Raw genomic sequence first — 14,453 nt, forward strand, 5'->3', positions numbered from 1 at the left:
ACCTCTCCTACAGTGCCGATGTTCGCGTGTTTGCTGCTCCTGCCTCGAATCGTCCACGCCTACACTGCTTCTTTCAGGGCTCTGAGTCCCCCTAAAAAGCTGTTGCCTGGCGACCCATCCTGCCCCCTATCCTTTTGCCAGTGGCACCACTGTAGTGAATACCATCCTGCACAAAAGGCCGGAAGCCGGTTCCGTACACGTCCCTGTTGACCTCCATCACGCTGTACCCGAGTCGTCCGCTCAGACTCCTAAAGACCCGATTGGCTTCAACCACCCTCCTTTCTAACTGGTAAGCCTGGCCCTGGACCTCTGGGATAGTGCATATGGTCACATGCACCCTCCCGGAGGCCTCTCTAAGCTTACTCAGCCCAGTCTCAATGTGCCTCTCAAGGTCCTGGCTTCTCCCCTTAAGCACGTCATTGAGCCCAGAATGCATAATGACCAAGCTGTCGCTCTCCGTGCTGACCCCAACTACTTCCCGCGCCTTGGTCATTGCTTCCGCCATACCCTTGCCCGCTTGCACCTCCACCTGTACTCGCCCGTCCGCCTTCACTCTCGCCATCACGCCCTGTTCGGCTCTCCCCACATTGGAGTCCCCTATCACCAGGACCCTTCTACGTGCAAACCGTTCGACTGCAGCCTGTGCCTGCTGCCCCTCCCTTTGCGCCCGCTGGCGCCCCTGCGACTGCAGCGTCGCCTCACTCGGGGCGCGTTGTGCAGCTTCACTATAACTACGCCGTTTCACCGGCGGCGAGCTGACGACGGTTTGCTTTGGCTCCCTGCCTCCCACTTCGCCTGTAGGGACTACCCTACTTTCCGAGTTTTTGCCAACACTTTGTTGACCTGACTCGACCTTCTCCGCTGCCCGCGTCTCCAGCGCGTCGAGCCGCCTTTCCAGTTCGGCGCTCCTTTCTTTTTCTGCCTCAAGCTCGGCCACGGTCCTTACTAACTGCGCGGCCTGGGCCGCCTCCACCTTGACAAAATTGTCAACTTTCGCCTGCAGTGCTACCTGCTTCTCCTGTTCCTCCCTCAGTTCTGCCTTAAGCTCGTCGAACTTAGCCGCCCAATTCCCTTCCAGTTTTTGGACGGCTTCCCTGACGCCCTCGCACGACCTGCACGTGAAGCTAGACCCCTCCGCGTCTGCTACATTCTGGAACTTAGTTTCGTCGAGGAAGCACCATCGCAGGCACTCGTCGCACTGCACTTGCTCCCCGTCCCCCGCGGCCTTCGCGTTCTTCGATTTCATCGCTAGGCCTTGTTCCCGAGGCCCAACGAGGAAGTTTGCCAAATCACTCAAGCAAAGCCGACCTCGACCGCTATCCCAAACTAAAATAAAGAATTATCACTCCCTACCCCATGCAAGAATCTGAGGAGCTAGCTGAAAGAATTAACGAAGCCTATAAGTCCCTCCTACCAACTAGGCCCAACGGGGGAGCCGCCAGACCTAGACAAAGCCGGTGCGTTTGCTACTCTTACCAAGAATTCAAAATTTGCGCCCCTACTCCATGCAACAGAAAATACTTCAAAACACTAGCTAATAAAGATAAAAAGGTACTTAGCTACGAACGAAGTCGCTGAAGCCTCGACCACAGGAGCGTCCGTACCGCCGTCCGCACCGTCCAAAATTGGCAAAAAACCGCCACACTACGGCAGCGCCGCGCTGCGGTTAAAAAGTGAATTTGGCCTCCGAGATCTACATTTCCTTTTAGGGCGTGCATTATGGAAAAGCACGGCCTTTGAGATTTAAAAAAGTCGTTGCTGGAAGGAAGGCTGGTATTTAAACACAAATTACTGAGTTTAAAGTGTCTTGGTGCGCTGCCTTGTTTTTTTAAAGTATATGGAGAGATTTTAGACGAACTATGCGCGAACTTTTGCCGGCGGACACGAGCCAATCAGCGCGTATCATGTGCAACTCCATCGCTTGGGGTGGCGATGGCTGGCTTGCAGCGGCAGCGGAACTTCGGCCAAAGTGAAACAGGCGTACTGCTTGCATGCTCGCGTAATCAAATACGGCCATACTCCGCACACAACTTTCATACTCAGCCAACTCACAATTATAAATTGTTCAGTTGTACGCCCAAGCAAGCATTTACGGTATCCGCGCTGCCCTACTCCTACGCGTGCTAATATCGTCACAGCAGTTACTCGCACTTGTGGTCAGCGCGAAAGCGACACGGACAAAAGGAAGAAACACAACAACACGGCGCTGTTTCTTCGGAGTGTTCGTTCTTTGTTTCTGCGTTGCTTTGCGCTGTTGCTAAAGGCACGATGAATCGTAACCAACTCGCCCACTTTGCTATCTCGTTACAGCAATCACACGCAGTTTTGAAAAGAAAGGCACTTTTAGCATCAACCGCCGGTTCTGCATTGGTTAGTGACCAAACTTTTGTGTATAATCTGTGTGAGTAGTAGAGAAAAGGCATCATCACAAGGCCGAGGGCTGAAAAAAAGATAGCGTAGAAAAAGCAACATGTCAAAAAGTGCTTCGGAGACCACGGTTTTGAGGTGGAGCAGTGGCAGCGTCTCCCAATGTTCGAGCTTTTTTTTTTTTCAGCTTAGAGCATCGGAAACGTTATAGATATTCAATTTCACTACGTTCTTTCGAACTAGGCGTTCTGAAAGTTAGCGGCAGCTCCAGTAGAGCTTTGGAGGTGGCAGCGCTTGCATTTCCCGCTGATGGCTGCAAACAAATCTTACGAGCGTAATATAGAGACAATCGCAATGTACGTATTAGATATTTATGTGTAATGAGGCTATCATGAAACCAATATAACACCGCGAACAGCTACTTAAATGGTTGTACAATCATATACGCTCACAGCAAAGCGGCGGATTGGCCGCGGAAGCATCCGCCTCTTTTGCGGTTCATGTAGCGCAAGCCATCGAACACAGCGCGTCGTGCCACCGCGTCTCTTGGCGCCGCGCAATTGTTATTTCTCGTGAGGGATTATTCGCTGCATGAGGCTTTGATGTACGTATGTACTGTTGATGGCACGTGGTGATCAATACGGCCAAGATATATAGGGAGTGGGAGGCAGGCGCACCCCCCCCCCCCATGTTTTTTTTTACTTCGATACGCCAGTAGTTAAAGTTAATACATCTTTCAGGCAGACGACCTATCTGTAGCATGTGTAAAAAGATAATCACTGGGCGCACTCTATGTTACCTGGATGTGCACTCGAGGGAGTACACAGCCAGGTAACATAGAGTGCTCACACAGGTAACATAGTGCTCATATATATATATATATATGTATATATATATATATATATATATATATATATATATATATATATATATATATATATATATATATATATATATATATATATATATATATATATATATATATACCAGAAAAAAAGCAGTTCTGGGTCCGGGTAAATATTCACAGTGAAGTAGACGCGCGTATGAAGCGGTTTATTGACGTTTCGGCCGGGGTCCGGCCTTCATCAGATGATGAAGGCCGGACCCGGCCGATTCTGATGAAGGCCGGACCCCGGCCGAAACGTCAATAAACCGCTTCATACGCGCGTCTACTTCACTGTGTATATATATATATATATATATATATATATATATATATATATATATATATATATATATATATATATATATATATATATATGGTACCTACATGTGCACTTGAGTGCACATGTAGGTAACATATAAAGAGTGCATGCACCATATATAGATTGATGCTCTATGTTACCTACGTGTGCACTGAAGTGCACACCTAGGTAACATCCCGCCGTAAACACAAAGGGCACATCCTACAATAATTATAATAAGGGTTGTTTTCTTGGGGCAAAGGAAAGGATAAGTCAAGATTTAGTACTAACAATGACTCTGCAGAGTGTATCAATGGCTGTCACACAGTACAGATATATCTGCCTGTATTATATGTACAGACAGTTGTTATGTGCACTCTATGTCACCTACATGTGCACTCAAGTGTACACTCAGGTAACACATAGTACACACCCAGTTAACATCCTGCCGTAAACATAAAGGACACATCCTAGAGGCATAATAAAGGTCACTTCCTCGAGGTATATGTTAGGATTAGTAAACATGTGGTACACACAAAGTTGGCGTCCCGGAGGTCACACAAAGGACAAGGAATCGTAAAGGTCACATAGGGCACAAGAAGGAAACATAAAGGAAACATAAAGGCAATGACCATTTTCATAGGGGGGAGTAGCTATTTATGTTAGGTCTTCTTTGAAGTCTACCATCATTCCACAATTTACCATTATAACCAATAACTATGAAGCTCTCGTGCTACAACACAACACTTACACTCTTTCTGTAATTTACAGGCCCCCTGGTGGAAACCGTAACACCTTTTCAAATTTTTGAATGCTCTTCTTAATTACTGTTCACAAAATAATTACGCCCTATTGCTCGGTGACGACTTTAATATTAATCTCAACGAAGTGAACACTGATTCAGTAGAATTTCTTACGGCCATTGAATCCAATGGGATCAATCAATCAATCAATCAATCAATCAATCAATCAATCAATCAATCAATCAATCAATCAATCAATCAATAAATAAATAAACAAATAAATAAATCAAACAAACAAATTTATTTACCAGGAAAAAGGAACTGGAGGGACACCTGGGCAAAAAGCTGTAGCAGCAGCTTGACGGAGGCCCAGGGTCCCTTACATGGCAGTAGCATTCACATGATATATACACTGAAGTCTTTATACACAAGAAACATTACACATCTTACGTATGCATAAAAATGACATTTTACACTTGAATGCACTATAAAGAAAGGAAGTAGTCACGCAAACCATTTTTATTTAGCGTAGCTGTGTGCTTTTATTTGTTTAGCAGAGTCGGTATATTAAGTGTTAAGGACTGTAAGCTGTAATTGTTTCGAAACCATGGTACCTTCCACACCTCAGGGTTTCGTGTAGTATGCTTCGTGTGAGTGCAGAGTTCTAGCTGAGCAAGGGATGTAAAATAATTCTTAACATATTCGGATGAGAAGTAAATCGTTTCTAGTAATCTGTGTTCGTATAATTTATCAACGCGGTTTAGTCTGTATTTGAGAAATATATTATCTGTTGGTGAAAGCCGATTAACGTTCTCTATATATCGAACGATTTTCTTTTGAAGTATTACCAGCTTTTGCAAGTTAAATTTAGATGTTGTAGCCCAGACAAGGTAAGAGTAATTTATATACGATAAGAAGAGACCAGTCTATTTGAAGTTTTGCTCTCGTAGGTAGAAATGTGCGGCAACGTGCCATAGCACCGGTAACTGCAGAGAGTTTGCCGCAGAGATGTTTGATATGGGCATCCCAACGTAAATTAGAAGAAAAGTATACTACAAGAATTTTAATTTCTTCAACCAGTTCAATGCGTTGGCTCTGAAAATAAACAGCATGATTATTGTTAAGTGGTTTATTTTTTGCGCGATATATTAGAACTTTTGTTTTCTTTAAATTTATTCAAAGAAAACAAATTTATTCAAGAAAACAAATTTATTCAAAGCTTATTTGTCTGTGTCCAATCGGACAAACTTGCCATAATTTTATTACATTTTTTCACAAGTTCATTCGCATCAGGACCCGAGACACACAGTGTGCAATCATTCGCATACATGATGAATTGAAGCTCACTGTTTATGGTCACGATATCGTTTATAAAAACGTTAAACAAAAGTGGCCCAAGAATACTTCCTTGAGGCACACAACATACAATACTTAAGAGGGACGAGTTATGTTTATTAATGGAAACGTACTGACGTCAATGTTTCAGATATGATTTGAGTAATTCTAGCGGTTTCCCACGAATTCCATACAAACGAAGCTTCCGAATAAGAATCTCGTGATGGAGGCTGTCAAAAGCTTTACTAAAGTCTATAAAAATGCCGACTGCGTAGTGGTTATTTTCAAAGCTCTGCAAAACGTATTCTTTCAGCGCAAGAAGAGTCATTTCTGTGGATCTGTTTTTCCGAAATCCATATTGTGAATCAGTAAGCACACTCTTTTTATTGAAAAATTCCGTCATTCTAGCAAAAATAAGCTTTTCCACTCATTTTGAAAAAATTGGGAGCACCGATATCGGTCGACAGTTAGACGCACTATTTCGATCACCACCTTTATAATTAACCGAAACTTTCGCGTGTTTCATTGCATCTGGAAAAACTGCTGTCTCTGAAATTAAGTTGTAAATGTGCACAAGCGGAGGTACAATAAATTGCAAAACATGTTTTATAGGTTTAATCTGCAAATTATTTACATCTAAAGCTTTACTGTGTTTCAGCCCCATGTACACACTGTATACTTCACACTCATCAGTAGGCGCAAAGAATGCGCTTTCGCGAACAACATCGCTATGACAAGCCACCCCTGTGCTATCATTGCCTTCAACAATAGCGCTTTGTGCAGTTACGAAGTGGTGGTTAAAGTAATCGGAAAGCGCTGTGCCTGTTATCTCACGTGAGCCCAGCTTCATCGATGTCAGGTGCGTATCGTCCTTGCGGCGACCTAGAACAAGTTTAATCGTTTGCCACGCAATCTCTGGGCGTTGTCTTGAAACATTCGCAAATAAGTCCTCATAGTGCGCGGCCTTTGCTTTTCTTAGTTCAGCATTTAGCCTGTTTCTAAATTTTTTGAATGTTTGTAATGTTAATTCACACCGCGTGCGCAAGAAGGAATGAAAGAGATTATTTTTTGTTTTGATAATTTTTGCAAGCTCATGAGTAACCCAAGGCTTTCGAACTTTTTTGGAATATTTAGCTGTCCTCATTGGAAAATTGCTGGCGTACATATGGCTAACAGTTAGAATAAATTCGTTATACGCCTCATTTGCATCTGTTTTGTTCAAAACATGTACCCAATCGTGGTTCATAACGTCATTCCTGAACTGCTCTAAACCTGCTTGTGTTATACGCTGATAAGTTAATTGTTGACAGGCGTCAGCTGGTTTCTTAGAGTCATCGGTGTAGATTAAAAATATCGGGCAGTGGGCGCTTATGTCAGACACCAATGTGCCTGTGTTGCATACAGTAGTAAAAATATCAACAATGAGTAAGTCAAGCAAAGACGATGCATGACTTGTAATGCGTGTTGGTGTAGTGATTGTATTTACAAAACCTGCAGACTGGAGGCACGTGTTCAGTACGAAGGATGAGCTACTCTGTTTAAGTAGATCTATATTAACATCGCCGCCACACACAAGCTTCAAATTGTTCATGCTTACATATTCTAGGAAAGGTTAAAAAAAATCTAGAAAAGTGACAACATTGCCGCTCGGTGGGCGATACAGCATACATATTATCCTGTTTTTAGTCTTTGCAGTGAGTATTTCGTAGTCATCTGTTACTTTCGTATAGTCTGATACTAATTCATGTTTTGCATAGCTTTCAACAAAAAGTGCAACACCCCCACCTTTCTTTCTGGGCCGATTAATACAAAAGCGTTGATAACCTTGTAAAGTCAGCATAGCACAGTTACTGTAGTACCATGTTTCCGATATCATGATCACATTAAACTTAAAAGTAAATTAGTAAATTCTCGTTGGAGATGTGGTGGGTTCACCACCACATCTCCAACCAGAATCACGGTCTCTTCGTCAAGCATTATTGACTTGTTTATTGTTAATATAGATATCATAGTAAAATTTTCGGGTACACTGTTTTGTGATCTAAGCGATCGTTGTCCTATTTTTATAACAACAGAAAAGCATCAACCTGCACCTGTTAGAAGCAGAGCGGTAACCTTTCGGGAAATTACTGATAACGCACTACAACCATTCAGGTGACTGATAAATGAGACACCATGGACACAATGTGTCAACTATCGTTCTGTGGATAAGGCTTATAATGCGTTCATTGATAAATTTACAGTGCTTTATGACTTAAGTTTCCCATTAAAAACGAGACAATCACAAAAAAATTAAGAAACCATGGTTTTCACCTAGCCTTTTCAAAAGGATTAAAAAAAAGATCGCCTGTACCACAGCTTTTTGTTAACCAGAAATCCTAATGATTACGCTGTGTTTAAGCAGTTTAGGAATAAATTAAATAATGACATGCGCAAAGCCAAGCCTGACTGTTACTCGGTAATTTTCGCTGGAAGCAAGAATAATTCAAAGCTAATTTGGCGTGCAATAAATGAGGTAATTACCCAATGAAATGTATCGAATGACATTGGCGAATTGATTATCGACGGGTCACCAAAATCAGGCGTACTATTAGCCGATTGCTTTAACAAGTTCTTCACCGAGCAAGCAACAGCAAAATATAAAGCAGATGCGTGTTGTGTTATTTCAAATAAAACAACCAGCTCAGCATTTCTTAGGCCAACAGATCCATCAGAAGTATTTACCATTCACATGTCCTTAAGAAACAATTCCAGCTCTGATGTAGAAGGCCTCACAATTAAACCAGTAAAGGTCGTTGCTGACTTTCTTGCACTACCTCTGTGTCATATTATTAACCGTTCACTAGAATCGTGTGTTTTCCCTGCAAGAATGAAACTAGCCAAGGTTACAGTCATTTTCAAGTCAGGCTTGAGAAACGTCATGAGTAATTATCGCCCCATCTCTATTCTACCTCTTTTTTCGAAAGTGCTAGAAAAAATTTTGCTCATACGTTTGCAGAACTTTTTTGATGCTAATCAGTTAATATCACACTCTCAATTCGGCTTCCGTAAAGGTTTTTCTACAGAATCAGCTTTATTGGTGCAAAAAGAAATTATTTTACAGAATATTGAAAACAAACTCTTAAAACTAGGAATCTTTGTGGATTTCAGCAAGGCCTTCGATTGATTGTCTAGACGAAAATATTCTCTTCGATAAGTTAAACAAGAACGGCGTTAGGGGAAGGACACTTCAAATTTTTAGTTCATATCTTAAAGACCGTGAATAAAAAGTGAACATAGACGGTTTTTGTTCATCCAAACGTTATCTGAAATGTGGCGTCCCTCAGGGCAGCATATTAGGACCTTTTCTTTTCAATGTCTATATAAACGATGTGATAACAATTTCGACAGAAGCTGATTTTGTAAGTTATGCCGACGTCGCTTCCCTATTTATTTCTGGTCTTTCGGCTACAGAAATAATTTTAAAAGCAAACAATGCCCTCAACAGCCTTTTAAATTGGTCTACATTAAACAATCTCAAAATAAATACAACTAAGTGAAAAGCTGTTATTTTCCGCGCTATAAATCATCACATAGGGACTAACTTAACCATTAATGTAGGCAATAATATTATTGAGGTCGTTAGCCACCATAAAACACTGGGTGTTGTATTTGATGAGCACCTTCGATGGACTAAGCACACTAATTACGTATATCGAAGTTTATCTAAAGCTGTTGGAGCACTTTTCCGGTGTCGTGGCATTCTTCCAGTGTACATTAAAACAGATATATGTTTCATTATTTCAATCACACATTGCTTATTGTCATCTTGTTTGGGGCACGGCATCACCGACTAACATGAATTGAATTGTGAGCTTGCAAAAGAAAGCGATTCGTGTCATTGCAGACGAGGAGTACTGCGCACATTCCAAACAGCTTTTTATTCGGTTAAAAATTGTACCCATCAGTGTTACCACACATTATTGTTTCTTTATTCACCACTAAAACCACGTTTCGTACTAACTTCCTTATCAGAATAACAGCGCTCAAGGAACGTGTACCGGCAGCCAACACTCGACAATTAGCAAAGTGGTGTCTTCCCAAAACTCGAACAAATTACGGTCACCAAGTGTTGAAGTATATAATACCTTACACCCTGAACAATAATACAACCTCAGTTGGTGGCCCCGCAATAAATAAACGTGCTTTAATTGAAAACTTTTTACACAGTATAGCTTAATCGGCAACAGATATATATATATATTGCCACCTGGTGTTTTGAGCCAGTGTTCCGTGCCCAGCAAAAACGGTGATTGAAGACGACGAAGTCAAGGATCTTGCGCCAGCTGGTGAACCGTACTCCTTGTGTGTGACATTTTCGTGTCTGGCTGCTGATACTACTGCTTATTCTTGCCTTAGCGCGTGACAAACTGGTGGAGGTGCTGGGTAATCAAATCTATGCACCAAACCCCTCCGGGCAGCAGGAGCTCCAGCCCCGTACCGGTAGTTACGCCTGTACACCGCGCCAGCAGAAGGATCTGTGCACAAGCCCCTGAGTTTGGACTCCTCCCAGAGAAAATGGCAGCTCCGACCACCCCAACCGGTATGGAAGGCACAACGCCGATTCATTGTACGCTATTCAATATGCGAACGCCGAATCCCTTATACGGCGCCATACATGAGGACGTTGAAGATTGGCTGGTGCACTATGAACGTGTTGCCGCGTTCAACAAGTGGGATGATGCAGACAAACTGAAAAACGTCTATTTCAGCCTTAACGATGGCGCACGTGTTTCGTACGAGAACCGTGCAGATGCCTTAACTTCATGGGCAGAATTCAAACGGCGGATTCTTGAGACGTGTGCGAGCCCTGATCGCCGAGAGCGAGCTGAGTGTGATCTCCAGTCTCGTATACAAATGCCGAACGAGGGTGTCGCAATGTATGTCGAGGACATGACGCGTCTCTTTCGACGAGCCGACCCCAGCATGTCGGGAGAAAAGAAGGTGCGGTACCTGATGCGCGGATTGAAAGAGCAGCTGTTCGGCGGTCTCGTGCGCAGTCCTCCCAAGACTGTGGCAGAATTTCTTTCCGAGGCCATCACCATGGAGCAGACTCTTCGCCAGCGGACACCATCATACGACCGTCAAGTGAACACTGCCTCACCTACGGACTTCTTCGGAGCTCTCGGGGGTCACTTCGATTTCTTTCGAGAGCTCATTCGTTCCGTGATCCGCGAAGAACTCCAGAAACTGTCGGTACCTTCACAGCCGACGCTCAGCTCCTTGTCCAGCGTTCTCCGTGACGAAGTCCAGCATGCGCTAAAAGAACCACCCTTCAATACAGAAGCTCGACCGCTAAGAAATGACAGCCCACATATGTCATATTCGCGAGCCTTGAGGCAGCCTGCCCCACCTTCCTCCCCGCTTCGCGTCACGCGCCCGGCCATGCTAGAGCCCGTCCAAGCTACCTCGTATTACCAGGACCACCGGCAGGCCCCGAGGAAATCAGACGTGTCGAGGGCACCTGATCGCCGTCCCCTTTGCTTTCACTGTGGCGAAGCTGGGCATGTCTACCGACAGTGCTCCTATCGAGAGCTCGGACTACGCGGATTCTCAGCGAACTCGCCGCGACCTAGGTTCGGCCAGCGTCCTCCTGAAATTGTAGAATACGTTGCCCAGCAGCGCGTATCTCCATCAGCTCGACACCAGTCACGCTCCCCTTCGCCGCGGCGGTTTTCTCCGACTCGCCGTAGGTATTTAAGCGTGGTGCAGGGTTGGTCGCCCAGCCCACAACGGGAAAACTAACCACAGCGACCTTTGGGGGTGAGGCCGCGCAGTCTGGACATGCTCAAGGACCCCCACTGACGCGTACGCGGACCGACGATACATCGACGATGACAGTACCTGCTGATTACAGAAAAAGAATTTCCTTGGACATTCCTGTACTGCTTGACGGTCGTGAATTGACTGCTTTAGTGGACACTGGAGCGGATTATTCTATAATGAGCGAAAAACGGGCCACCCTTCTGAAGAAAGTGACCACGCCTTGGAATCAAACGCCAGTTCGTACAGCTGGCGGGCACATCGTCACACCACTCGGCATGTGCATGGCACGAATACAGATTCGCGGCTGTACGTTTGTTGCCAGTTTGAGCATTCTCCCTCAGTGTTCTCGAGACCTAATCATCGGCATGGACTTTCTCAGGGAGCACGGCGCTATCATCAACATTCGACAACGCCTCGTCACTTTCTCGACAAAAAGCGCCACAGCGACGACCAACACCATCCACTCTCGAGCATCTCTTAGTGTCATCGATGACGCTGTCACGTTACCACCGCGTGCAAGTGTCGTGGTTTAAGTGGCATGCGACCAGCTCATACACGGTGAAGCAGTCGTAGAAAGCAATCGTTTTCTCCTGCTTTCTCATGGTGTATGCGTAGCAAGAAGCCTTGTCGATCTCCACGATGGCCACTGTGAGGTTCTTGTCACCAGCTTCAGCTACGAACACCGGCGCCTTTTCCCCGGTACTGTCATCGTCTACGCCGACCCGATCGCCGATGTCACTGAATGTTTTGTTTCCGAGGCAATCGGCACTGCTGAAACACCTCTACGCAACGTCGACATTAGTCTAACGCTTCCTGAAGAGAACAAACAACCCCTGCGCGAACTGTTGCTTGAGTTCCACTCTTGCTTTGCATGGTCGTCGAAGGTACGTCAAACATCGATTACGAAACACCGTATCATCACGTATGACGACGTGCCCCCCATACGGCAACAGCCTTATCGTGTTTCCCCGACCGAACCACATGCTATTCAAACGCAGGTGAAGGAAATGCTTCAAGATGGCGTAATCCAGCCTTCATGCAGTCCCTGGTCATCGCCAGTCGTTCTTGTTAAAAAGAAAGATGGCACGCTTCGATTTAGTGTAGACTACCGGAAGCTAAACAACGTCACAAAGAAAGACGTGTACCCGTTGCCTCGTGTCGACGATTCTCTGGACAGGCTGAGGCACGCGAAGTATTTCTCCTCTATCGATCAGAAAAGTGGCTACTGGCAAATTGAAGTAGATGAGCGTGACCGCGAGAAAACTGCTTTCGTAACTCCGGACGGCCTTTACGAATTTAGAGTACTCCCTTTCGGCCTCTGTTCCGCTCCAGCCACATTCCAGCGAATGATGGATACCGTTCTCGCTGACCTCAAATGGAAAAGCTGCCTCGTCTATCTCGATGATGTCGTTGTCTTTTCGGAAACTTTTGACGAGCACCTTCGACGCCTTAGGAATGTACTCGAAGCCATTCGATCGGCTGACCTTACACTCAAGCCAGAGAAATGCCGTTTCGGTTACGAGGAACTGAAGTTCCTTGGTCACGTCGTAAGCGCGGCAGGTTTTCGGCCTGATCCCGAGAAGACTGCTGCCGTAGCAGCTTTTCCCGCTCCAACCGATAAGAAAAGTGTGAGACGAGTTTTGGGCTTGTGTCCATATTATCGACGCTTCATTGAAAATTTTTCGAAGATTGCAGATCCGCTATTTCGCCTTACTCGTGACGACACGCCATTCCTCTGGGCTGATGCACAACAGACCGCCTTTGCGGAGCTACAACGTCGCTTGTCTCCTCCTCCCGTGCTCGGTCATTTTGATGAGGATGCCGACACAGAAGTACGCACTGACGCCAGCAATATCGGACTCGGAGCTATCCTGGCGCAACGACAAGACGGGACTGAACGAGTTATCGCCTACGCGAGCCGCACTCTGTCACGCGCAGAGTCCAATTATTGCACCACAGAGAAGGAGTGCCTCGCGGTTATTTGGGCAACCACAAAGATTAGGCCGTATCTCTACGGGCGCCCATTTAAAGTTGTGACCGACCATCACGCTTTGTGCTGGTTGACCAACCTCCGAGACCCTTCTGGACGATTGGCACGTTGGAGTCTGTGACTCCAGGAATTTAACACCACCATCGTGTACAAGTCAGGAAGGAAACATGAAGATGCCGACACGTTATCACGGGCACCTGTTAAACCTCAGAATCCTGACGAGGAAGACGACAGCGCCTTTCTGGGAGCCCTCAGCGGGCCGGATCTGCTCGATAAACAGCGATCGGACGCTGAGTTAAGACCCGTCATCGATCCCTTAGAAGGCGGCATCGCGTCCATTCCTCGCCCACTTTCGCGATGGTTGTCGTCATTTTGCTTACGAGGGGGCATCTTATACAAAAGAAACACAGGTGCCGGCGACAAACCACATCTGCTAGTGGTACCTCAAGCCTTTCGCGACGACATCCTATTAGCCTGCCACGACGAGTCGACATCTGGTCACTTGGGCTACTCTGGACAGGGTACGGCAACTGTACTACTGGCCTAGACTGACTGCTTGCGTCAAACGCTACGTGAAAGGATGCCGTGAATGCCAGCACCACAAGTCACCACCCTTCAAGCCTGCAGGCCTTCTACAACCCATCGACCCTCCGCGTACGCCGTTTGATCAAGTTGGAATGGACCTTCTTGGACCATTTCCCTTGTCTTCCTCCGGCAATAAGTGGATCATTGTCGCAACTGATTACTTGACGCGTTACGCTGAGACGAAGGCACTACCACGCGCGACAGCATCTGAAGTTGCCCAGTTTTTTATGCATCACATTGTGCTTCGGCATGGCGCACTGTCATTCATCATCACTGACCGAGGGACGGCATTTACGGAAAAGCTGCTGGATGACATCTTCAAATTGAGCTACACGAGTCATCGAAAGGCCACTGCATACCACCCTCAGACTAACGGCTTGACAGAAAGACTAAACAAAACACTGGCAGACATGCTCGCTATGTACGTGGATGTGCAGCACAAAA

The 14,453-nt window shown here is 45.5% G+C and overlaps 2 protein-coding genes across 6 annotated transcripts in view; one reads left to right on the top strand and one right to left on the bottom strand.

Annotated features, from left to right (window-relative positions):
- LOC139061367 (uncharacterized) overlaps window positions 1-14,453 on the top strand; it is a 409,988-nt gene that overhangs the window by 52,798 nt on the left and 342,737 nt on the right. The gene's annotated exons all lie outside the window — the stretch shown is intronic.
- On the bottom strand, window positions 92-1,246 carry LOC139061442 (uncharacterized). Its single transcript, XM_070541427.1, has 2 exons — window positions 951-1,246; window positions 92-809 (listed from the first exon to the last, which is right to left on the bottom strand). The coding sequence occupies exons 1-2, from the start codon at window positions 1,244-1,246 to the stop codon at window positions 92-94; spliced, it is 1,014 nt and encodes a 337-aa protein (XP_070397528.1).

This window comes from Dermacentor albipictus, chromosome 6 (assembly GCF_038994185.2).
Source record: "Dermacentor albipictus isolate Rhodes 1998 colony chromosome 6, USDA_Dalb.pri_finalv2, whole genome shotgun sequence".
Classification (NCBI taxonomy): domain Eukaryota; kingdom Metazoa; phylum Arthropoda; class Arachnida; order Ixodida; family Ixodidae; genus Dermacentor; species Dermacentor albipictus.